Source organism: Delphinus delphis, chromosome 12 (assembly GCF_949987515.2).
Source record: "Delphinus delphis chromosome 12, mDelDel1.2, whole genome shotgun sequence".
Classification (NCBI taxonomy): Eukaryota; Metazoa; Chordata; class Mammalia; order Artiodactyla; family Delphinidae; genus Delphinus; species Delphinus delphis.
In genome coordinates, this window is record NC_082694.2 from 58,843,086 (window position 1) to 58,867,666 (window position 24,581).

Genomic DNA, 24,581 nt, shown 5'->3' on the forward strand with positions numbered 1-24,581 from the left:
GCGGGGAGCCGGAGCGCGCACGGGGAGGGCCGCGCGCGGGTCCGGGGAGCGCTCCCTCCGGGCTCGCGGCTGCGCAGTCGGGCGGGAGCCGGGAAAGGGGAGGAGGGTGGAGGAGCCGGAGTAAGGGGAGGGGGAGGAGCGGCGAAGGCGGAAGCCATGTTGGAGTTTCACCCCGAGCGAGGGGCTGCGAGCGTCCTCGGCTCCGTGTGGGTGTGACCCGGGTTCGGCGCCGCGGCGGGCTGCGGGGGGCGGGGACGGTTAGGCCGGTCGTCGTCGTCCGCGGCGGCGGCCGCAGCGTGGAGCCGGGCGATTGTGACCGCCGGGGGAGCAGGGGGCCCGCCGCGGCTCCCACTCTCCGTGTGGCCCCCTGAGCGCCCCCCCTCCCCTGCCCGGGAGGGAGGCTGGGGGCACCCGGGGCCCGCCATGAACCCCTGCTTCGATCTGTCCCGCCGGAACCCTCAGGAGGACTTCGAGCTGATTCAGCGCATCGGCAGCGGCACCTACGGCGACGTCTACAAGGTGAGGGCGAGGGGCCGCGCGCCGCTGAGGCCGTGGGGCGCTGACCCGCCGCGGGGAGGGCGAGGGGCGCCGGCGAGTCGGGGCGCCCGAGTCCGCGCTGCCTGTCGGCGGCAGACGCTGGCGCCCGGGAGCGGTGGGCGAGGAGGAGCGGCGGGTGCCCAGGGCTCCGCGACCGTGCAGAGAACAAAGGGCCAAACGTTTAATCCCGAGATCCCCGGGTCCTTACCTGAGCCTCCCCCGGACGCGCGTTTCCCGGGAAGTGCTGAACGGCGGCGGCAACTCCGCTCCTCACCGCGCGGAGAGGGTCTGCGCGTTTGTTGCATTGGCAGGGTCAGTGCGACGAGCCGGACAGCAGGGGTTTGGCTTATGTCAAACCTGCATGCTCTCCACGGACCTGGGATTGTTCGCGGTGGGTTGGCATCTGCTGCCCACCAGGCCCGGCGATAGTCATTTCACTGGGCAGCGTCCATCGACAGCCCCTCAACCTTAAGCCTCCTAGCATCCGCATACCAGTTTCTTTTAATTTTCCAAGTAATGACTTTCTTTTGTAAAAGAGATCTGGTTAGCATGACTTCTTTCTTCCTTCCTCCCTTCCTCCCTTCCTCCCTTTCTCCCTTTCTTTCTTTTCTTTCTTTCTTTCTTTCCCTCCCTTCCCTCCCGTCTTTCCTTCTTTTTTTCTTTCGAAAGAGCAACTTTTTCTCCAACTCGAATTGGACCGTGATGCCTTATTAAACTTGTTTTTGTCAGTGACACATAGGATTCAGCTTTTTTATATATATATATAAGTGAATTGAATACTTAGGAAAGGTACTGGTTTGGCAAGGTTAGAATTCAAAGCCCATTAGTAGCATAGCATTCCTGTTGTAGAGGGACCACTTCTAAATGTGGCAGATAAATCATGCTCCTCTGGCCAGCTCAACTCTTGGCCTCACAGAGACTGCCAAGAAGAGCAGGCTTGTGCCAAATGTGGCAGCAGTCTTGATTTGGTTGTGTATCTTCTTACTGGTAACTGAAGTGGAACTCCGCCTGTTTCACATAACACCTGAGGATGCACAAAGAAACTTAACTTTCCTTTGGAAAGTTGAGTCTTAACTTTATTTTGCCCACCTTTAAGCAGTAGGTTTTTACTTTTACTTCACTTGTAATGCATATGGTAACTTAGATATTTAATACAGTGCAGCCAGTATTCTGCATTAGTCTTGTTTTGTGGATGATTTGCTTTCCATCATCAGTTATATCACCACTTTTCTCCATAGACAACACAGGTGTCTATGTTGTCACCTATGTGACACATCTACTGTGTATAAGGTACTGTGCATCTATCTAAGCACTTGGGTTGTAGCGCTAAAAGAGAGACATGTTCCCAAGTCTTACTTGTTTATATTTTTTGGATAAGAACAACATTAAACAACCATTTAAACAATTATTTTATTGAGTTTTCTTTTGTGCTGCCGAGAGGAGAGGATTAGGATTAGGGTTAGGAGAGTGTATAACAGGAGGACTTCATCTCCGCTGGGGAGTCAGAGGCAATGGGGAGAGGGAATTATGCCAGATAGAGGAAGCATGATCTGTGCAGGCTTGGAGGCCCTAAAGAACAGGGTGAGGATTTGAAAGAAGGCCTATGTGGCCTCAGTAGCCGGAGAGGGAGGATGACCCTAGATCATGCAGGCCTCTTTGGTCTTGTAAGGAGGTGGGACTTCTCTTTAGGACAATAAGGGACCATTGCAGGATTTTAAGTAGGAGAGTGAAATTAGACTTGGATTTTTACAAGCTTTCAAGCTTTACCTACTGCAGTGTGGGGAGTGGAGATGGGGGGGCAGAGGTAAAGAGCAGTTAGGAGGCCACTGTAAGCATAACCATTACGGTATTGTGCTTGGAATTTGTAGTGATTGTGAAAGTTGAAGTGAGTGAATCCAGGTAGCTTAGAGTTGGTTAAGGGAGTCTGGTTAGGGCTTCCCTGATGGCACAATGGTTAAGAATCCACCTGCCAATGCAGGGGATACAGGTTCAAGCCCTGGTCTGGGAAGATCCCACATGCTGGGGAGCAACTAAGCCCATGTGCCACAACTACTAAGCCTGCGCTCTAGAACCCGTGAGCCACAACTGCTGACCCCACGAGCCACAACTACTGAAGCCCGCGCACCACAACTACTGAAGCCCGCGTGCCTAGAGCCCATGCTCCTCAACAAGAGAAGCCACCGCAATGCGAAGCCTGTGCACCACAACAAAGAGTAGCCCCCGCTCACCACAACTAGAGAAAGCCTGCGCACAGCAACGAAGACCCAACACAGCCACAAAATAATAATAATAATAAATAAATAAATTTTTTAAAAAGGGAGTCTGGTTATATTGAGATGAAAAGTTAACTGAAACTTTGCTAATGTGTCAGGCTTAGGTGGCAGTGTAGACAGTAAGTTCTTTTTCAGTTCTTTACAAGAATAATTGGCCATGTATTTACTATATTTAGAAAAAACAGCTGGTAGTTAAGCCACATGATTAAAACGTAAAAAAATTAAGGCCTGTAATTTCCTAAGGACATCTAAGTGCAGTGCAGGTATAAGTTGATTAATCTTGTCATCTGTTTAAAATAATGATAATGGAAACTAACATTTATAGAGTGCTTATTACTTGCCAGGCACTGCTCGAAGACTTCTCCATGTATTACCTCAGTCCTTACAATAGCCCAATGAAAGAGATGCTGTTATTAACTCCATTTTGCATCAGAAGAAACTAAGGCACAGGGAAGTTACAGTAACTTGCCAAAGTTCGTAGGTGGCAAAGCCAAAATGTGAACCAGTTTGCTCTAGCTACTGTGTCCTTAACCAGCATATGGGCAGATAATGTATTATCGAATTTCCAGTGGAGAAACGGAGGCACACACTTAGTTTAGCATGTTAGTTGCAGCCACACTCCGAGTTAGAGTGGATCTTTAGGTAGTAGTTAGAATACCTAACTCCTGCTGTGCAGCCAGGCCTCACTGTTTTTGTAGAGTCTGCCAAGTGGACATCAGATAATAGATACTTGATCCCTGCCTGCCAGACTCTTCTAATATCAGGGGCCCAAAGCAGAGAAACTCTGTGTGGTTTTTGGCGTCATATCCCGTTTGCTGAATGACCCAAAGCTTAAACTATTTGTATTTTTGTCTGTATATAGTCATGTTCATGCTATAAAGATAACAGATTTTTTTGTATTTTGCTGTTTTCGATTTTCATTATTTTTACAAATGGTGTTGATTAGAGAGTAGTGCCTTAAAGAATTTTTTTCAAAAGCTGGTATATATAATTTGCTCCTTAATTTGTCAGTATTTAGGTGCTAAAAATGGAATGGTCCAATTAAGTAAGTAAGTTAGAGGCCTAATTATTTATAGTCATTCTTAGAAGGTTGGTGTTTTAAGGGATTTTTATTTTGAAAACTATATCCTATGCAGTGTGATAATATGCTTATTATATTTAAGGTGGCATGGTTTAGTTAAAAAGTACTGAGCTAGGATGTGGAAGATCTAGAATTTATTAGCTCTTTGGCCTTATAAAATCACTTAGCCTCTCAGAGCTGTTTTGTCGTGAAGATATTATTACCATCATATGCCCTTCTGTTTATGGTGTTGACTTGTTTCACTCAACAAATACGTTTTAATTTTTTTGAGGCCAAAAAAATGCAAATATACATTTCCTCTGCACTGTCTTAAAGTACATGAAAATATAGTTTAAAAAGAAAAGGCTTACACACTTTTAAATGTGCTGTAACTCTGGGCTTTGTCTGTCAGATGAAGTATCTGTAGCAGGAGTTACTCAGGGGCTTAGGAGTTGACAGCTAGAAAGGGCTCTGGTTGAGCCGCAGGGGGCCCAGGAAACCCTTGGAAATTTATAGGCTTAATGTTGTATGTGTGTGTGTTTTTCTGGAGAGATGGCTTTTGGTATTCATTACATTCTCAAAGAGTTCCATGATCCCAAAAAAGAAGAGAATGAATGAGCTATAGGTTTGTCACTTGAAAGCGATTACTTGGAGAAGCTTGGAGAAGTTAGGTCTTTGTATACCGTATCACATTATCAACATTTATCAACATTAGTATGATTTTCACATGCATTATGCTATTTTTTTCTCAGGCAGTTTTCCAGTTTAATTTGTATTATTCCTACCCTTAGAGTCTTCATTTACGGATGTCTTTCTAGATTTATTGCTAGAGAGACGATACTAAAGCTAGAGGTAGGGTAAGGCAGGGTTGTTTTGAAGTACTGGTCTTCATGTGTTTCTCAGGGAGTATCTCATCTGGTCTTGTGGAGTTAGCTTTGTCCCTGTGAATGACTCCCAGATGCCTCCAGCTTGTGCCTTCTGAGTTCTAGCCCATTATCTCCAGCTGACAAATGGAGACAAGGTCAAAAGCCCCAGTAGTGTCAGTTTGTTAAGGCTTGAAGCCTTGGAATCATCTTTTACTTCCAGACTGGACTTCATAAGCATTTTCCAAACTGTGACTAGGGGGCTTCCCCGGCAGTCCAGTGGTTAGAACTCTGCACTTCCACTGCCGGGGGCACGGGTTCGATCCCTGGTCGGGGAACTAAGAAGATCCTGCATGCTGTGGGATGCAGCCAAACAAGCAAACAAACAAAAAACTGTGACCAGGATGCTCCAGGGAAAGCAGTACTATGAGTGTATCAGAGGCCGAGGAGTCCTATGGTAAAGAAACCTGGTAAACTTTGCTTAACCCAGCAAACTCCAAAGTTACTTGATGATGGGATTCTTCTCTGTAATACCGATTGCTTGTCCTTAGAACTGGTGTCTTGCAGAACATGCTTTGGAAATGTTGATATTGATTTTATCTATGTGTGTTTGGAAGCCATTCCCTCTGAAGCAGAGGCTGTAATGTGGCTAAGCTCCAAGGTAGCACTCACATGGTGATCTATGTAGAGAGACTCTGAAAGCTGACAGGAGAAAAATTGAAGGTTGGACAGTGAAATCAGGAAATTAATTTGTATGTGCAAGTATTTAGTGAATTATGTGTTGACTTGTTTGTAACTCTGCGTCTCTCATGGTATTCCGATTAATATCATCAAACACTAATTCTTTCATTATAGTCAGGATTTATAAGAACTTTTCTGGAAAACTCAGTTCTGAAACCTCGCCTCCTATGAGGGACATGAAGACCTTAAGCATTTAGAAAAGAACAGCTGAAGGAAAATAAAACATGTGTATCCGGATTATGCCCATTTTTACTTTCATGGAGGACAAAGTCTAGAGGGACCAGAGGAAGTGGTCCTAACTTCAGAATGATTGAGTATTTAAGGTAAAGTAAGGTAGAGTTTTCTCGTATCAGTAGTTATTTTAGGTGGAAAATGACAGTGGAACAGATTGTGGGATAATTTCTGTAGATACAAACAGCTTACCTGACTTTGATATGGATCTGATTCCCTAAAGGAGGTACTTACCTCCAAGATTTGATTTGTATGTATATTTACTTGTGAAACAACATCTAATTATTTTGTATTGAGAGTGAGTAGTTAGTCATTCTCTCATGAGAGTCCATTTAACATTCATCCTACACTGAATAGCTGTAATATGAAAGGAAAGGTCCTAGGGACTGTGTGTGGAGTAGGAAAAATGACAAGACTTGGTATTTTATTTACAGGGACATAAATTGTAAACCTACTTTTAGCTATCATAGTTTGAGATCAAAACTGTGTTGATTTCCTCTTTTCTAGCACATTAAATCTCTTACTGGCTGAGAGATTGTCTTGACACTCCATAATCTAGACAACCGACTTCTCTGTAGCACAGCACAGTGATTTTTTTTTTAACATCTTTATTGCAGTATAATTGCTTTACAATGGTGTGTTAGTTTCTGCTTTATAACAAAGTGAATCACGTATACATATACATATATCCCCATATCTCCTCCCTCTTGAGTCCCCCTCCCACCCTCCCTATCCCACCGCTCTAAGGTGGTCACAGAGCACAGAGCTGATGTCCCTGTGCTATGCGGCTGCTTCCCAGTAGCTATCTATTTTACATTTGGTAGTATATATTCAGCAGTGTGATTTAAGAGCAGGTTCTGGAGGCAGACTGCCTAGTTTCACCACCCACTAGCCAATTACCTAATCCTTCTCTCTGTGCCTCAGTTTCCTCAGTTGTAAAATGGAGATGCTTAGAAAAGTACTTGGGGGACTTCCCTGGTGGTCCAGTGGGTAAGACTCTGCACTCCCAATGCAGCGGGCCTGGGTTTGATCCCTGGTCAGAGAACTACATCCTGCACGCGTGCTGCAACTAAGAGTCTGCATGCTGCAATTAAGAAGCCCGCGTGCCACAACTAAGACCTGGCACAGCCAAAATAAATAAATAAATATTTTTTAAAAAGTACTTGGGACAGTGCCTGTCACATAATACTCAGTAATTGTTAATTGTCGGTAATACTGTTTATTATTATGTATTTCTCCTGCTCCTGTCTTCCTGACCTACTCTGCTCCTCGTGCTGCTGCCTCAGTGGTTTTACACTTGCTGTCTGTGCTCATAACCCCGCCCCCCCAATATCTGTATGGTTTGTTTCTTCATTTCCCTCAGGTCTCAGCTCAAATGTCACCTTTTAATGTGCCTGTTCCTTATCATCCTATAAAAAACAGCTCCTCCCCACTTCTGTCTTTACCAGGGATGGATCCAGATTTTGTAGGCCCTGAACTTTATACAGTAATTTGGGTACCCTCATTGAGAAAACAAATAAATTAGAATAAAAAGTTTGGTGTGAAAGTGAATAATTATTTGGAGTTAGAAAAGATGTCCCAACAAAATGCTGTAACCTTAGAGTCAGGTCCCTTTCTTCTGAGGCCTCTTTAGGCATTTGATCAAAAATGCTATCATGTAGTGCTTCCACTGGACTTCTCTTCCCCACCAGAAACATTCTACGTGTTCCAGTAACTTTCAGCACTCATAGAGGCCCCGGGGAAGTGAGGAGGCCTGAACTGTAAGTTTTATTAGCTTTATAAAAAATTCAGCTTTGCCCCCTACTCTCCCTAATTTTCACTGTGGCATGTATCACCTTATATTTATTTGTTTATTGCCTTTCTTTTCCCACTAGAGTGTCAGTCCGGGAAGCTGGTGGTTTTGTTTTGTTCATGGCTGTATCCCCAGAACATAGAAAAGTGCCTAACACATATTTAGACTCTCAGTAAATATTTGTGGAATAAATGAATGAACTGGCATGAGAGGAACAAACCGTGTGCTACTACCTAAGTTTAGAGGAAGGAGATCATTATTTCTGGTTGGGAGAAATCATAGCAGGTTTTAAAGTGGAGATGACATTGGGCTTGACCTAGATCTCTGGCCATAGTGGGTATAGAATGAATTAAACATTGTGGTTTATTATTAGGTCTAAACTAAATCAGTAGGTTTAATGTATCTTCTGCATACTAAGCAATGTTCATAACTTACATGCATATGAGAATACTCTGTCATTTTAAAGTAAAGACATTTAGTGACTAGTGAATATATATAGCTATTACATACTGGTTTTTGTTTTTCGAAAATATGATTAAATTGGACTTCTAATCAGGAAGAGGACTTTGTTCACCAATACCAGAAGGTCTTAGATTTGAGAGATGAAATCATGTTTGTTTTCCACTTTTGTTTTTTACAGTTTTTTTGGTTCTGGAAGATGCCATGTTTCAGAGTTCCAGTTGCCTTGACCTGAGATTTTAGGTTTGGATTCCTAATGTGACAGTGTATCACCTCCCTTAGTCCTTAAAGTCTATTGGAAAAATCTTAGATTTGACCGTAAATTTAGGTATGTCCAAAGAAGACATTTATTTAGTTTGTTTAAACTCTTCTTAGAAACTTGAGATGGTAAGAACATTCTTTCTGTATAAATCATCCACCTTCTGCTCAAAGAATCTTCTCTTCATTGCCTATAAACTAAAGTACACACCTTTTTTTTAAATTGAAGTATAGTTTCTGTACAATATTATGTAAGTTACAGGTATACAATATAGTGATTCAAAATTTTTAAAGCTTATACTCCATTGGTAGTTTAAGCCTGACATTCAAGGCATTGTCCTTTTTGCTCTCTGGGCCTTTACGATGAGAAAGTTTAGATTGGAGGAGGCAGAGAGAGAGGAGGAAAGCAGAGGAGGGAATAGGGGCTGGGGGTGCTTTCCAGGTGAGCATTTAACCACAGGAGTAAAGGGTTAGAGACTGAAAGGGAGGATTAAGTAACATGGAGACTTGTGTTGGGGAGCATGGAGAAGTAAAATTTGCTAGATAAGGCAGGGCCAATTTATAAAGTTCTTGAAAGCCAGGTAAAATTGTGTAGATAGGAAGTGACAGGATGTTGGGAACACTAAGGCTTTTGTGCAAGAAGTAATAATGTTGAAAGTGCCCAGGATTATTCTGGCAATCGTAATGAGAGTGGATCAGAGAGAAAGGACAGAAATATCTGTAAAATAGAGTCTGTTTCAGAATCCTTTTGTACTCTTAAAAATTATTGAGAACACCAAAGTTGTTTATGTTAATTATATCTATTGCTATTGACTATATTAGCAATTATACCTGAGAAATTTTTTAAAATATTAATTTATTAAAAAGAAAAATAAACCTATTACATGTTAACATAAATGACATTTTCATGAAAAATAACTATTTTCCAAACAAAAATTGAGTGAAGGGAGTGGGATTGTTGTACATTTTGCAAATGTCTTTAATATTTGGTTAAATAGAAGACAGCTGTTTCTCAGATGTGTTTCTTCATCCTATTGGGATATTTTGTTTCGGTTGACATGTGAAGAAAATCTGGTCTCTCACATGTATTTATTTGGAAAAGGAGAATATTTTAATAGCCTTTTCAGGTAATTGTGGGTATTTTCCTCTTCTGCATCTCCACAACTTGACAATTAAAAGTTAGTTGCAGGGCTTCCCTGGTGGCACAGTGGTTGAGAGTCTGCCTGCCGAAGCAGGGGACACGGGTTCGTGCCCCGGTCCGGGAAGGTCCCACATGCTACGGAGCGGCTGGGCCTGTGAGCCATGGCTGCTGACCCTGCACATCCAGAGCCTGTGCTCTGCAATGGGAGAGGCCACAACAGTGAGAGGCCCGTGTACTGCAAAAAAAAAAAAAAAAAAAAAGTTAGTTGCAGAGAGAAGATGGCGGAAGAGTAAGAGGGAGAAGATGGCCGAAGAGTAAGATGCGAAGATCACCTTCCTCCCCACAGATACATCAGAAATACATCTACACGTGGAACTGCTCCTATAGAACACCCATTGAACGCTGGCAGAAGACCTCAGACCTACCAAAAGGCAAGAAACTCCCCACGTACCTGGGTAGGGCAAAAGAAAAAAGGAAAAACAGAGACAAAAGAATACGGACGGGACCTGCACCAGTGGGAGGGAGCTGTGAAGGAGGAAAGGTTTCCATACACTAGGAAGCCCCTTCACTGGGGGGGAGATGGGGTGGCGGGGGAGAAGCTTCGGAGCCACGGAGGAGAGCGCAGCAACAGGGGTGTGGAGGGCAAAGCGGAGAGATTCCCACACAGAGGATCGGTGCCGACCAGCACTCACCAGTCCGAGAGTCTTGTCTGCTCAGCCGCTGGAGCGGTTGGGAGCGGGGAGTTGAGGTTCAGGCTTCGGTCGGAGCGCAGGGAGAGGACTGGGGTTGGCGGCGTGAACACAGCCTGAAGGGGGTTAGTGCGCCACGGCTAGCTGGGAGGGAGTTCGGGGAAAAGTCTGGACCTGCCGAAGAGGCAAGAGACTTTTTCTTCCCTCTTTGTTTCCTGGTGCTCGAGGAGAGGGGATTAAGAGCGCTGCTTAAAGGAGCTCCAGAGACGGGCGCGAGCCGCGGCTAAAAGCGCGGACCACAGAGACGGGCAGGAGACACTAAGGCTGCTGCTGCCGCCACCAAGAAGCCTGTGTGCGAGCACAGGTCACTATCCACACCTCCCCTCCCGGGAGCCTGTGCAGCCCGCCACTGCCAGGGTCCCGGGATCCAGGGACAACTTCCCCGGGAGAACGCACGGCGCACCTCAGGCTGGTGCAACGTCACGATGGCCTCTGAAGCCGCAGGCTCGCCCTGCATCTGTACCCCTCCCTCCCCCCGGCCTGAGTGAGCCAGAGCCGCCAAATCAGCTGCTCTTTTAACCCCGTCCTGTCTGAGGGTTTAAAATGAACAGACGCCCTCTGGCGACCTACACGCAGAGGCGGGGCCAAATCCAAAGCTGAACCCTGGGAACTGTATGAACAAAGAAGAGAAAGGGAAATAGCTCCCAGCAGCCTCAGAAGCAGCAGATTAAAGCTCCACAACCAACTTGATGTACCCTGCATCTGTGGAATACCTGAATAGACAACGAATCATCCCAAATTGAGGAGGGGAACTGGGAACAAGATATATTATTTTTTCCCCTTTTCCTCTCTTTGTGAGTATGTGTATGCTTCTGTGTGAGATTTTGTCTGTATAGCTTTGCTTTCACCATTTGTCCTAGGATTCTGTCCGTCCGTTTTTTCTTTCAAAATTTTTTTCTTAATAATTATTTTTTATTTTAATAACTTTATTTTATTTTATCTTATTTTATCCTCTTTCTTTCTTTCTTTCTTTTTTTCTTTCCTTTCTTTTGCTTTCTTGCTTTCTTGCTTTCTTGCTTTCTTTTTTTGTCTCCCTTTTATTCTGAGCCTTGTGGATGAAAGGCTCTTGGTGCTCCTGCCAGGCGTCAGGGCTGTGCCTCTGAGGTGGGAGAGCCAACTTCAGGACACTGGTCCACAAGAGACTTCCCAGCTCCATGTAATATCAAACAGCGAATATCTCCCAGAGATCTCCATCTCAACAACAAGTCCCAGCTCCACTCAATGACCAGCAAGCTACAGTGCTGGACACCCTATGCCAAACAACTAGCAAGACAGGAACACAGCCCCGTCCATTAGCAGAGAGGCTGCCTAAAATCATAGTAAGTCCACAGACACCCCAAAACACACCACCAGACGTGGACCTGCCCACCAGAAAGACAAGATCCAGCCTCATCCACCAGAACACAGGCACTAGTCCCCTCCACCAGGAAGCCTGCACAACCCACTGAACCAACCTTAGCCACTGGGAACAGACACCAAAAACAACGGGAACTACGAACCTGCTGCCTGGGGAAATGAGACCCCAAACACAGTAAGATAAGCAAAATGAGAAGACAGAAAAACACACAGCAGATGAAGGAGCAAGATAAAAACCCACCAGACCTAACAAATGAAGAGGAAATAGGCAGTCTACCTGAAAAAGAATTCAGAGTAATGATAGTAAAGATGATCCAAAATCTTGGAAATAGAATAGAGAAAATGCAAGAAACATTTAAAAAGAACCTAGAAGAACTAAAGAGGAAACAAGCAATGATGAACAACACAGTAAATGAAATTAAAAATACTCTTGAGCTTCCCTGGTGGTGCAGTGGTTGAGAGTCCGCCTGCTGATGCAGGAGACGGGGGTTCGTGTCCTGGTCCGGGAAGATCCCACATGCCGCGGAGCGGCTGGGCCCGTGAGCCATGGCTGCCGAGCCTGCGCGTCTGGAGCCTGTGCTCCGCAACGGGAGAGGCCACAGCAGTGAGAGGCCCATGCAAAAACAAACAAACAAAAAAACCCACAAAATACTCTAGAAGGGATCAATAGCAGAATAACTGAGGCAGAAGAACGGATAAGTGACCTGGAAGATAAAATAGTGGAAATACCTACTGCAGAGCAGAATAAAGAAAAAAGAATGAAAAGAACTGAGGACAGTCTTGGAGACCTCTGGGACAACATAAAATGCACCAACATTCAAATTTTAGGGGTCCCAGAAGAAGAAGAGAAAAAGAAAGGGACTGAGAAAATATTTGAAGAGATTATAGTTGAAAACTTCCCTAATATGGGATAGGAATTAATCGAGTCCAGGAAGCACAGAGAGCCCCATACAGGATAAATCCAAGGAGAAACATGCCAAGACACATATTAAACTATCAAAAATTAAATACAAAGGAAACATATTAAAAGCAGCAATGGAGGGCTTCCCTGGTGGCGCAGTGGTTGAGAGTCTGCCTGCCGATGCAGAGGATGCAGGTTCGTGCCCTGGTCTGAGAAGATCCCACATGCTGCGGAGCGGCTGGGCCCGTTAGCCATGGCTGCTGAGCCTGTGCGTCCGGAGCCTGTGCTCCGCAATGGGAGAGGCCACAACAGTGAGAGGCCCGTGTACTGCAAAAAAAAAAAGCAGCAAGGGAAAAACAACAAATAACATACAAGGGAATCCCCATAAGGTTAACAGCTGATATTTCAGCAGAAACCCTGCAAGCCAGAAGGGAGTGGCAGGACATATTTAAAGTGATGAAGGAGAACAACCTACAACCAAGATTACTCTACCCAGCAAGGAACTCATTCAGATTTGATGGAGAAATTAAAACCTTTACAGACAAGCAAAGGCTGAGAGAGTTCAGCACCACCAAACCAGCTTTACAACAAATGCTAAAGGAACTTCTCTAGGCAAGAAACACAAGAGAAGGAAAAGACCTACAATAACAAACCCAAAACAATTAAGAAAATGGGAATAGGAACATACATATCAATAATTACCTTAAATGTAAATGGATTAAATGCACCCACCAAAAGACACAGACTGGCTGAATGGACACAGAAACAAGACCCGTATATATGCTATCTACAAGAGGCCCACTTCAGACCTAGGGAAACATACAGACTGAAAGTGAGGGGATGGAAAAAGATATTCCATGCAAATGGAAATCAAAAGAAAGCTGGAGTAGCAATTCTCATATCAGAAAAAATAGAGTTTAAAATAAAGACTATTAGAAGAGACAAAGAAGGACACTACATAATGATCAAGGGATCAATCTAAGAAGAAGATATAACAATTGTAAATATTTATGCACCCAACATAGGAGCACCTCAATACATACGGCAAATAGTAACAGCCATAAAAGGGGAAATCAACAGTAACACAATCATAGTAAGGGACCTGAACACCCCACTTTCACCAATGGACAGGTCATCCAAAATGAAAATAAGGAAACACAAGCTTTAAATGGTACATTAAACAAGATGGACTTAATTGATATTTATAGGACATTCCATCCAAAAACAACAGAATGCACATTTTTCTCCAGTGCGCATGGAACATTCTCCAGGATAGATTATATCTTGGGTCACAAATCAAGCCTTGGTAAATTTAAGAAAATTGTAATTGTATCAAGTATCTTTTCTGACCACAACGCTATGAGACTAGATATCAATTACAGGAAAAGCTCTGTAAAAAATACAAACACATGGAGGCTAAACAATACACTATTTAATAATGAAGTGATCACTGAAGATATCAAAGAGGAAATCAAAAAATACCTGGAAACAAATGACAATGGAGACATGACGACCCAAAACCTATGGGATGCAGCAAAAGCAGTTCTAAGAGGAAAGTTTATAGCAATACAATACTACCTTAGAAACAGGAAACATCTCGAATAAACAACCTAACCTTGCATCTAAAGCAATTAGATAAAGAAGAACAAAAAAAACCCAAAGTTAGCAGAAGGAAAGAAAACATAAAGATCAGATCAGAAATAAATGAAAAAGAAATGAAGGAAACAATAACAAAGATCAATAAAACTAAAAGCTGGTTCTTTGAGAAGATAAACAAAATTGATAAACCATTAGCCAGACTCATCAAAAAAAAAAGGGAGAAGACTCAAATCAATAGAATTAGAAATGAAAAAGGAGAAGTAACAACTGACACTGCAGAAATACAAAGGATTTGAGAGATTACTACAGGCAACTCTATGCCAATAAAATGGACAACCTGGAAGAAATGGACAAATTCTTAGAAATGCACAACCTGCCAAGACTGAACCAGGAAGAAATAGAAAATATGAACAGACCAATCACAAGCACTGAAATTGAAACTGTGATTAAAAATCTTCCAACAAAGAAAAGCCCAGGACCAGATGGCTTCACAGGCGAATTCTATCAAACATTTAGAGAAGAGCTAACACCTATCCTTCTCAAACTCTTCCAAAATATAGCAGAGGGAGGAACACTCCCAAACTCATTCTACGAGGCCACCATCACCTTGATACCAAAACCAGGCAAGGATGTCACAAAGAAAGAAAACTACAGACCAATATCACTGATGAACATAGATGCAAAAATCCTCAACAAAATACTAGCAAACAGAATCCAACAGCACATTAAAAGGATCATACACCATGATCAGGTGGGGTTTGTTCCGGGAATGCAAGGATTCTTCAATATATGCAAATCTATCAATGTGATAAACCATATTAACAAACTGAAGGAGAAAAACCATATGATCATCTCAATAGATGCAGAGAAAGCTTTTGACAAAATTCAACACCCATTTATGATAAAAACCCTGCAGAAAGTAGGCATAGAGGGAACTTTCCTCAACATAATAAAGGCCATATACGACAAGCCCACAGCAAACATCATCCTCAATGGTGAAAAACTGAAAGCATTTCCACTAAGATCAGGAACAAGACAAGGGTGCCCACTCTCACCACTCTTATTCAACATAGTTTTGGAAGTTTTAGCCACAGCAATCAGAGAAGAGAAGGAAATAAAAGGAATACAAATCGGAAAAGAAGAAGTAAAGCTGTCACTGTTTGCAGATGACATGATCCTATACATAGAGAAGCCTAAAGATGCTACCAGAAAACTACTAGAGCTAATCAATGAATTTGGTAAAGTAGCAGGATACAAAATTAATGCACAGAAATCTCTGGCATTCCTATATACTAATGATGAAAAATCTGAAAGTGAAATCAAGAAAACACTCCCATTTACCATTGCAACAAAAAGAATAAAATATCTAGGAATAAACCTACCTAAGGAGACAAAAGACCTGTATGCAGAAAACTATAAGACACTGATGAAAGAAATTAAAGATGATACAAATAGATGGAGACATATACCATGTTCTTGGATTGGAAGAATCAACATTGTGAAAATGACTCTACTACCCAAAGCAATCTATAGATTCAATGCAATCCCTATCAAACTACCACTGGCATTTTTCACAGAACTAGAACAAAAAATTTCGCAATTTGTATGGAAACACAAAAGACCCCGAATAGCCAAAGCAATCTTGAGAACAAAAAAAGGAACTGGAGGAATCAGGCTCCCTGACTTCAGACTATACTACAAAGCTACAGTTATCAAGACAGTATGGTACTGGCACAAAAACAGAAATATAGATCAATGGAACAGGATAGAAAGCCCAGAGATAAACCCATGCACATATGGACACCTTGTCTTTGATAAAGGTGGCAGGAATGTACAGTGGAAAAAGGACAGCCTCTTCAATAAATGGTGCTGGGAAAACTGGACAGGTACATGTAAAAGAATGAAATTAGAACACTCCCTAACACCATACACAAAAATAAGCTCAAAATGGATTAAAGACCTAAATATAAGGCCAGAAACTATCAAACTATTAGAGGAAAACATAGGCAGAACACTCTATGACATAAATCACAGCAAGATTCTTTCTGACCCACCCCCTAGAGTAATGGAAATAAAAACAAAAATAAACAAATGGGACCTAATGAAACTTCAAAGCTTTTGCACAGCAAAGGAAACCATAAACAAGACCAAAAGACAACCCTCAGAATGGGAGAAAATATTTGCAAATGAAGCAACTGACAAAGGATTAATCTCCAAAATTTACAAGCAGCTCATGCAGCTCAACAACAACAAAAAAACAAACAACCCAATCCAAAAATGGGCAGAAGACCTAAAGAGACATTTCTCCAAAGAAGATATACAGACTGCCAACAAACACATGAAAGAATGCTCAACATCATTAATCATTAGAGAAATGCAAATCAAAACTACAATGAGATATCATCTCACACCAGTCAGAATGGCCATCATCAATAAATCTAGAAACAATAAATGCTGGAGAGGGTGTGGAGAAAAGGGAACCCTCTTGCACTGCTGGTGGGAATGTGAATTGGTTCAGCCACTATGGAGAACAGTATGGAGGTTCCTTAAAAAACTACAAATAGAACTACCATATGACCCAGCAATCCCACTACTGGGCATATACCCTGAGAAAACCATAATTCAAAAAGAGTCATGTACCAAAATGTTCATCGCAGCTCTATTTACAATAGCCCGGAGATGGAAACAACCTAAGTGCCCATCATCGGATGAATGGATAAAGAAGATGTGGCACATATATACAATGGAATATTACTCAGCCATAAAAAGAAACGAAATTGAGCTATTTGTAATGAGGTGGATAGACCTAGAGTCTGTCATACACAGTGAAGTAAGTCAGAACGAAAAAGACAAATACAGTATGCTAACACATATATATGGAATTTAAGAAAAAAAAAATGTCATGAAGAACCTAGGGGTAAGGCAGGAATAAAGACGCAGACCTCCTAGAGAACGGACTTGAGGTTATGGGGAGGGGGAAGGGTGAGCTGTGACGGGGCGAGAGAGAGTCATGGACATATACACACTAACAAACGTAGTAAGGTAGATAGCTAGAGGGAAGCAGCCGCATGGCACGGGGATATTGGCTCGGTGCTCTGTGACAGCCTGGAGGGGTGGGATAGGGAGGGTGGGAGGGAGGGAGACGCAAGAGGGAAGAGATATGGGAACATATGTATATGTATAACTGATTCACTTTGTTATAAAGCAGAAACTAACACACCATTGTAAAGTAATTATACCCCAATAAAGATGTTAATAAAAAAAAAAAAAAAAATCTTCCAACAAACAAAAGCCCAGGACCAGATGGCTTCACAGGCGAATTTTATCAAACATTTAGAGAAGATCTAACACCTATCCTTCTCAAACTCTTCCAAAATATAGCGGAGGGAGGAACACTCCCAAACTCATTCTACGAGGCCACCATCACCCTGATACCAAAACCAGACAAAGATGTCAGAAAGAAAGAAAACTACAGGCCAATATCACTGATGAACATAGATGCAAAAATCCTCAACAAAATACTAGCAAACAGAATCCAACAGCACATTGAAAGGATCATACACCATGATCAAATGAGGTTATTTCAGGAATACAAGGATTCTTCAATATATACAAATCAATCAACGTGATACACCATATTAAGAAATTGAAGGAGAAAAACCATATGATGATCTCAGTAGATGCACAGAAAGCTTTTGACAAAATTCAACACCCATTTATGATAAAAAGCCTGCAGAAAATAGGCGTAGAGGGAACTTTCCTCAACATAATAAAGACTATATATGACAAACCCACAGCCAACATTCTCCTCAGTGGTGAAAAACTGAAACTATTTCCACTAAGATCAAGAACAAGACAAGGTTGCCCAGTGTTATTCAACATAGTTTTGGAAGTTTTAGGCACAGCAATCAGAGAAGAAAAAGCAATAAAAGGAATCCAAATAGGAAATGAAGAAGTAAAGCTGTCACTGTTTGCAGATGACATGATACTATACATAGAGAATCCTAAAGATGCTACCAGAAAACTACTAGAGCTAATCAATGAATTTGGTAAAGTAGCAGGATACAAAATTAATGCACAGAAGTCTCTTGCATTCCTATACACTAATGATGAAAAATCTGAAAGTGAAATTAAGAAAACACTCCCATTTACCATTGCAACAAAAGGAATAAAATATCTAGGAATAAACCTACCTAAGGAGACAAAAGACCTGTATGCAGAAAATTATAAGATACTGATGAAAGAAATTAAAGATGTTACCAACAGATGGAGAGATATACCATGTTCTTGGATTGTAAGAATCGACATTGTGAAAATGACTCTACTACCCAAAGCAATCTACAGATTCAATGCAATCCCTATCAAACTGCCACTGGCACTTTTTACAGAACTAGAACAAAAAATTTCACAATGTGTATGGAAACACAAAAGACCCCGAATAGCCAAAGCAATCTTGAGAACGAAAAACAGCGCGGGAGGAATCAGGCTCCCTGACTTCAGACTCTACTACAAAGCTACAGTTATCAAGACAGTATGGTACTGGCACAAAAACAGAAATATAGATCAATGGAACAGGATAGAAAACCCAGAGATAATCCCACGCACATATGGTCACCTTATCTTTGATAAAGGAGGCAAGAATATACAGTGGAGAAAAGACAGCCTCTTCAATAAGTGGTGCTGGGAAACTGGACAGGTACATGTAAAAGTATGAAGTTGGAACACTCCTAACACCATACACAAAAATAAACTCAAAATGGTTTAAAGACCTAAATGTAAGGCCAGACACTATGAAACGCTTAGAGGAAAACATAGGAAGAACACTCTTTGATATAAATCAGAGCAAGATCCTTTTTGACCCACCTCCTAGAGAACTGGAAATAAAAACAAAAATAAACAAATGGGACCTAATGAAACTTCAAAGCTTTTGCACAGCAAGGGAAACCGTAAACAAGACGAAAAGGCAGCCCTCAGAATGGGAGAAAATATTTGCAAATGAAGCAACTGACAAAGGATTAATCTCCAAAATTTACAAGCAGCTCATGCAGCTCAATAACAAAAAAACAAACAACCCAATCGAAAAATGGGCAGAAGACCTAAATAGACATTTCTCCAAAGAAGATATACAGACTGCCAACAAACACATGTAAGAATGCTCAACATCATTAATTATTAGAGCAATGCAAATCAAAACTACAATAAGATATCATCTCACACCAGTCAGAATGGCCATCCTCAAAAAATCTAGAAACAATAAATGCTGGAGAGGGTGTGGAGAAAAGGGAACACTCTTGGACTGTTGGTGGGAATGTAAATTGATACAGCCACTATGGAGAACAGTATGGAGGTTCCTTAAAAAACTACAGATAGAACTACCATATGACCCAGCAATGCCTCTACTGGGCATATACCCTGAGAAAACCAAAATTCAAAAAGAGTCATGTACCAAAATGTTCATTGCAGCTCTATTTACAATAGCTAGGACATGGAAGCAACCTAAGCATCCATCAACAGATGAATGGATAAAGAAGATGTGGCACATATATACAATGGAATATTACTCAGCCATAAAAAGAAACGAAATTGAGTTATTTGTAGTGAGGTGGATAGACCTAGAGACTGTCATATAGAGTGAAATAAGTCAGAAAGAGGAAAACAAATACAGTATGCTAACACATATATATTGACTCTTAAAAAAAATTGTTCTGAAGAACGTTGGGACTGGATAAGAATAAAGATGCAGATGTAGAGAATAGACTTGAGGACACAGGGAGGGGGAAGGTTAAACTGGGATGAAGTGAGAGAGTGGCATGGATATATATACACTACCAAACGTAAAATAGCTAGCTAGTGGGAAGAGGCCGCATAGCACAGGGAGATCAGCTGGGTGGTTTGTGACCACCTAGAGGGGTGGGATACGGAGGGTGGGAGGGAGGGAGACGCAAGAGAGAAGAGATATGGGAACATATGTATATGTATAACATTCACTTTGTTATAAAGCAGAAACTAACACACCATTGTAAAGCAATTATACTCCAATAAAAATGTAAAAAAAAAAGTTAGTTGCAATGTAGAATCCAAGACCTACCATTATGGTAAAACACTTATTATTGGTCTCTAACTTAAAATGGATCATTTTTACCCACGTATGATTTTTTTAACATCATGCACTGGTCATTTGGAAAATATGGATTCATGATGTTATCCAGATCTTCCCAACGTTGCCATGTTTCATTACACAATATCATAAATCATCGCTCATCTCATCAGAAAAGTCTTAAAGTATTGATGGTAGATACAAGTTTTCCAAGATTCAAATTTCTCTTTGAAAGTGCTAAATGCATCACATGCAGCAAATACTGTTGTTTTTCATTGAACTGACAGGTTCATTTAGTTTATTTTCAAGAGAATGTCAGATACCTAAACATGAATAATCATGGTTTGTCAGCTGTTCTCTCAAGTAACAACAGTGTTCTGTGGAAAAAGTGGCTTGTTTGGTTTGCAACTCAATCACCGGTGCTGTTCTCTGATATAAACCAGTGTACTTGGTATGCAGAAGTGTTTATGCATTTCATCAAATAGAATATTAAATTGATAAGTATTTAAGGGTCAAGATTTAATAAAATTAACAATGTTTATGCTTCAATAAGGGGATTCTTAAGTGAAACTGGCTTTTTTTTTTTTTTCCCAGCGAGTGCATTGCAGTGAAGAATACACTTGACTGCTGTACATTGTGGGTCTGCTGCCTTGATTTGTGCTAAGGCACCAGCAGTTTTACCACCATTGCTTTTGTATTATTAGTACAGATGTCAACATGGTGAAAGGGGGCCAATAGCATTTCAGTATTATTATGAAAATAGTTTTGACTTTTTGAGACCCTCAGAAAGGAATCCCAGGGACCTCCACAGTTCTTCTCCACAGAACTGTGCTAGAAGATTATGTGGAGTAAGCTAAGGGTAAGGTAAGTGGTGATGGATCAGACAAGGCAAACAGTAGTGAAGAACAGAAAGGAAGAACAGATAGGTGAGAAGCATCTTGGAGAGAAATTCGACAAGGCTTTGTGGAGAAATACAGGGATGGAGAGAGATGATTCAGAGAGGACTTAACAATTTTAAGCCTGATGGAGGAGCACGTAGTTGGTGCTTTATAAATACTTGTTTAAATCAATTAATAGTGGGAGAATGGCATCAGTTACAAAGACAGTAAAGTTGAGAAGGGGGAGCTCTGTTGGAGATTGGATTTTCTGTTAGAAAATAGGTATCTTTGAGGTTTTTGGTTTTTTTTTTTTTCATTATTTTCTTACTGTGGTTACTCTGAAGAAACAGTAGTAATAATTACTTCCCTTCATTTTTCTGTGGAGAATAACAATTCTTTAACAGTGTCTTTAGGACTAATAGAGGCTGATAAGAGCCAGAACCTTTCTCCCAGGTCTTACTGAGGGATTATCAGGAGGACGTGTAAAACACGTCCTCCTATTGAAGAAAAATGCTACAGATTGGGAGGGTAATTGGTATAGGGGATTAGTGAACGGAACAGTAAAGTATGAGCTAGCTATTTTTATTCTGGCATAAATTTGCAGAGTGTGTTGTATTCTGATTATAACATGTACATTTTTAAAAGAAAAAATAGACAATCAGAAAACTATAAGAAAACAAAATGATGAGTAATCTTACTCCCAAGAGGTGGATACTCTTAGTATTTTGATGTTTCTTTGTAGACAGATATTTTAGAACACTTGTATGTTGTTGCATATTTTAAAAATTAAATTATGACTTACTTAGAGTGAATGCACAGATCGTAAATCTTTCAGTTTGACAAATAATACAGCTGTGCAACCCATGCCTTTATTAAGGTAGAACATTTCCTCAACCTCAGAAAGTTCTTTTATATCCCTTCCCAGTCATGCTGTCCCCCCTCTTCCCCCCAGCCATTGCAATCACTGTTCTGATTTCTATCACTATAAAAGCTCTTCTAGGATGTGATATAAATGAATCATAAATGGATTACCTTGGCACCTTTGACAAAAATCAGTTGACAGTACGTGTGTAGGTATATTGCACTCTGTCTTGTCCTGTTGAGCTGTTTGGCTATATTTTCAGCAATACCTCAGTCTTGCTTACTGTAGCTTCATAAAAAGAAAGCCTTGAAATCGGGTAGTGAGTCCTACAACTTTATTCTGCTTTTTCAAAATTGTTTCATCTATTTTAGGTCCTTTATTTTTACCATACACATTTTAGAATCAGCATTTCAGTTACATGAAAAAGCCTTCCAAGATTTTACTTTTTATTTTAAAGTAATTCAAAATTCATAGGAAGTTGCAAAAAAAGTACAAAGAGGTCACATGGACCCAACACCCAGCTTCCCCCAGTGGTGATATTTTTGCCTAAATATAGTGCATTATCAAAACCAGGAGATTGATTGACACAATGCAGTTAACTAGACCTTAGTCAGATTTCATCACTTTTTGCAGGCACTCATTTTTTTCATGCCTGTGTGCATAATTTTGTGACATTTTATTATGTATATAACCTACTGGGATTTTATTGGGATTATGTGGGATCTGTAGCTCAATTTGTGGAAAATTGAGATCTTAACAGTATTGAGTCCTTTGATCTGTGAATACAGTATGTCTCTCCATTTATTTAGCTCTCCTTTAACTTACTAATGTTTTGCCTTTTTTTCTTTTTAATTTATAAATTTCATCCTTCACCTTTTCTACTAATATTGTAGTAAAAGATAACTATTATGTAATACTTCTTCAAAGTGGTACAGTAATTGTAATGTGAGGCACATTTTCAGTTTTTATTAAAATCTTCACTGTACTAGTGGTGTCTGACTTCCTTTGATTTAACCTTGAACATTTTTAGCCCTGAGCATATGGACTCTTTTTAAAGTTGGCAAAATGAAAACAGGGGAAATGACTATTTAAAAAGCTGTCCACTTCACCTATATTGTCTAAAGATTAAAACAAAGTCCTTAGAACCTGATTTGTTTTTATGTATGAGATGTATCTGTTTATTGGTGCATATTTTGCAAAATTAATATCTTTTGTGCTTATTAAAGGAAAATAACTTAAAGTTTTCTTCATCCTTAAGTGAAAAATAAACAACATTGTGCTTGATTGTTTAGGAGATCCTAAAGAATTTCGTTCTGATCTTGACGAGCTTATGATCTGATTTGAGGAAACAAAATATGCCTAAATGGAACATCTAAAGAACATTTATAAGGCAGTATTTTAACAATTAAAAGAGCAATCACGGGCTTCCCTGGTGGCGCAGTGGTTGAGAGTCTGCCTGCTGATGCAGGGGACACGGGTTCGTGCCCCGGTGCGGGAAGATCCCATATGCTGCAGAGCGGCTGGGCCTGTGAGCCATGGCCGCTGAGCCTGCGCGTCCGGAGCCTGTGCTCCGCAACGGGAGAGGCCACAGCAGTGAGAGGCCCGCGTACTGAAAAAAAAAAAAAAAAAAAAAAAGAACAATCACATGTTTTAAATACTACAGAAATTCAATTCAATTTAAGGGAAAGGTGAGTTGGTGTTAATTTGATAAAGATTTTCTGGAAGAGTGAATCTGATTTGGGATCAAAGAAATAATTGGGTTTTCATTTGTAGAGAACATTTCATTTATAGAGGACCTTTCATTTGTGAGGGAAGCCATTCCAAAAGAGTAGATATGGATAAAAATACAGCTGTGGGACAGAAGTGGGCAAAGAGATACTAGATATTCTGACTAAAGCAAGGGTCCACATTTTTGAGATGTGATAGATAATGTTTCACATATCCAAGATACAGACAAACAAATGCTTGGAGAACGTGCAACTCATTTGATTTACAGTATAATATTTTCCAGATTCGTTAGGGCCACTCTTGTCTTTCTGATCTTCTTGTGTCACTATTTGGATGGTATCAGTAAGTTTTATTTCCCCCCTTTCCCCTCTGTTGGGTTAAAAGTTATACATTTTATTTTTATACTTTTGGTGTCAAATTTCAATATGCATAATAAACTAATACATCTCTCTCTGTTCCCTTTCTGGTCAGTACATGGACTTGGGAATGATTCACTTCAATTACCACCTTCCTATTTTGTGGTGTTGTCTGTTATTTTGGTTCTATATTGCTTTCTTGTCTCCCAGATGAGTGTTTATTATCATTGTTTTATACATACAGTGCTGTTTTACGGTTACCCATATGTGTTTTCAATTTCTTTGCTCACCATTGTTTCTTGGCATCTTGCTCCATCATTCTGGCTTCAGTTTTCTTCTTCCTAGTGAGCATTATTTGGTAGGGTTCTTCCTCCCTCCCTCTCTCCTTTTGACTGTGTAAAGGTAAACTCAGTCTCTTTTTTTCAAAAATGTCTCTTTTGTCTTAACCTTTAAATCATAATTGAGTGTAGTGTAACTAAGTTGACAGTTATTTTCTCTCAGAACTTTGAAGATATTCTGTTGTTGATGCTAAGAAGTCTGTGGTCAATTTAATTGTTACTTGTAGCTAGCTAATCAGTGTTTTCTTTCTAATTGTCTTTTAAGATTTTTTTTCTTTGACTCTGGTGTCCTTCGGTTTTACATTGATGTTTCTAGATACGGATTTAAATTAAAATATTTGTTGTTTTTCTTTAAAGAGTAA

The 24,581-nt window shown here is 40.8% G+C and overlaps 1 protein-coding gene across 3 annotated transcripts in view; it reads left to right on the plus strand.

Moving 5' to 3' along the window:
• Positions 1-223: 223 nt before the first annotated feature.
• Positions 224-24,581, plus strand: part of MAP4K3 (mitogen-activated protein kinase kinase kinase kinase 3) — a 192,847-nt gene continuing 168,489 nt past the window's right edge. For all 3 annotated transcript variants that reach the window (XR_009521463.1, XM_060026758.1, XM_060026759.1), the window contains exon 1: positions 224-519. Coding sequence is in view for 2 of the 3 variants with exons in the window: in XM_060026758.1 (XP_059882741.1) it covers positions 424-519 (96 nt within the window). In the remaining variant the exon portion in view is untranslated. The remainder of the gene's footprint in view (positions 520-24,581) is intronic.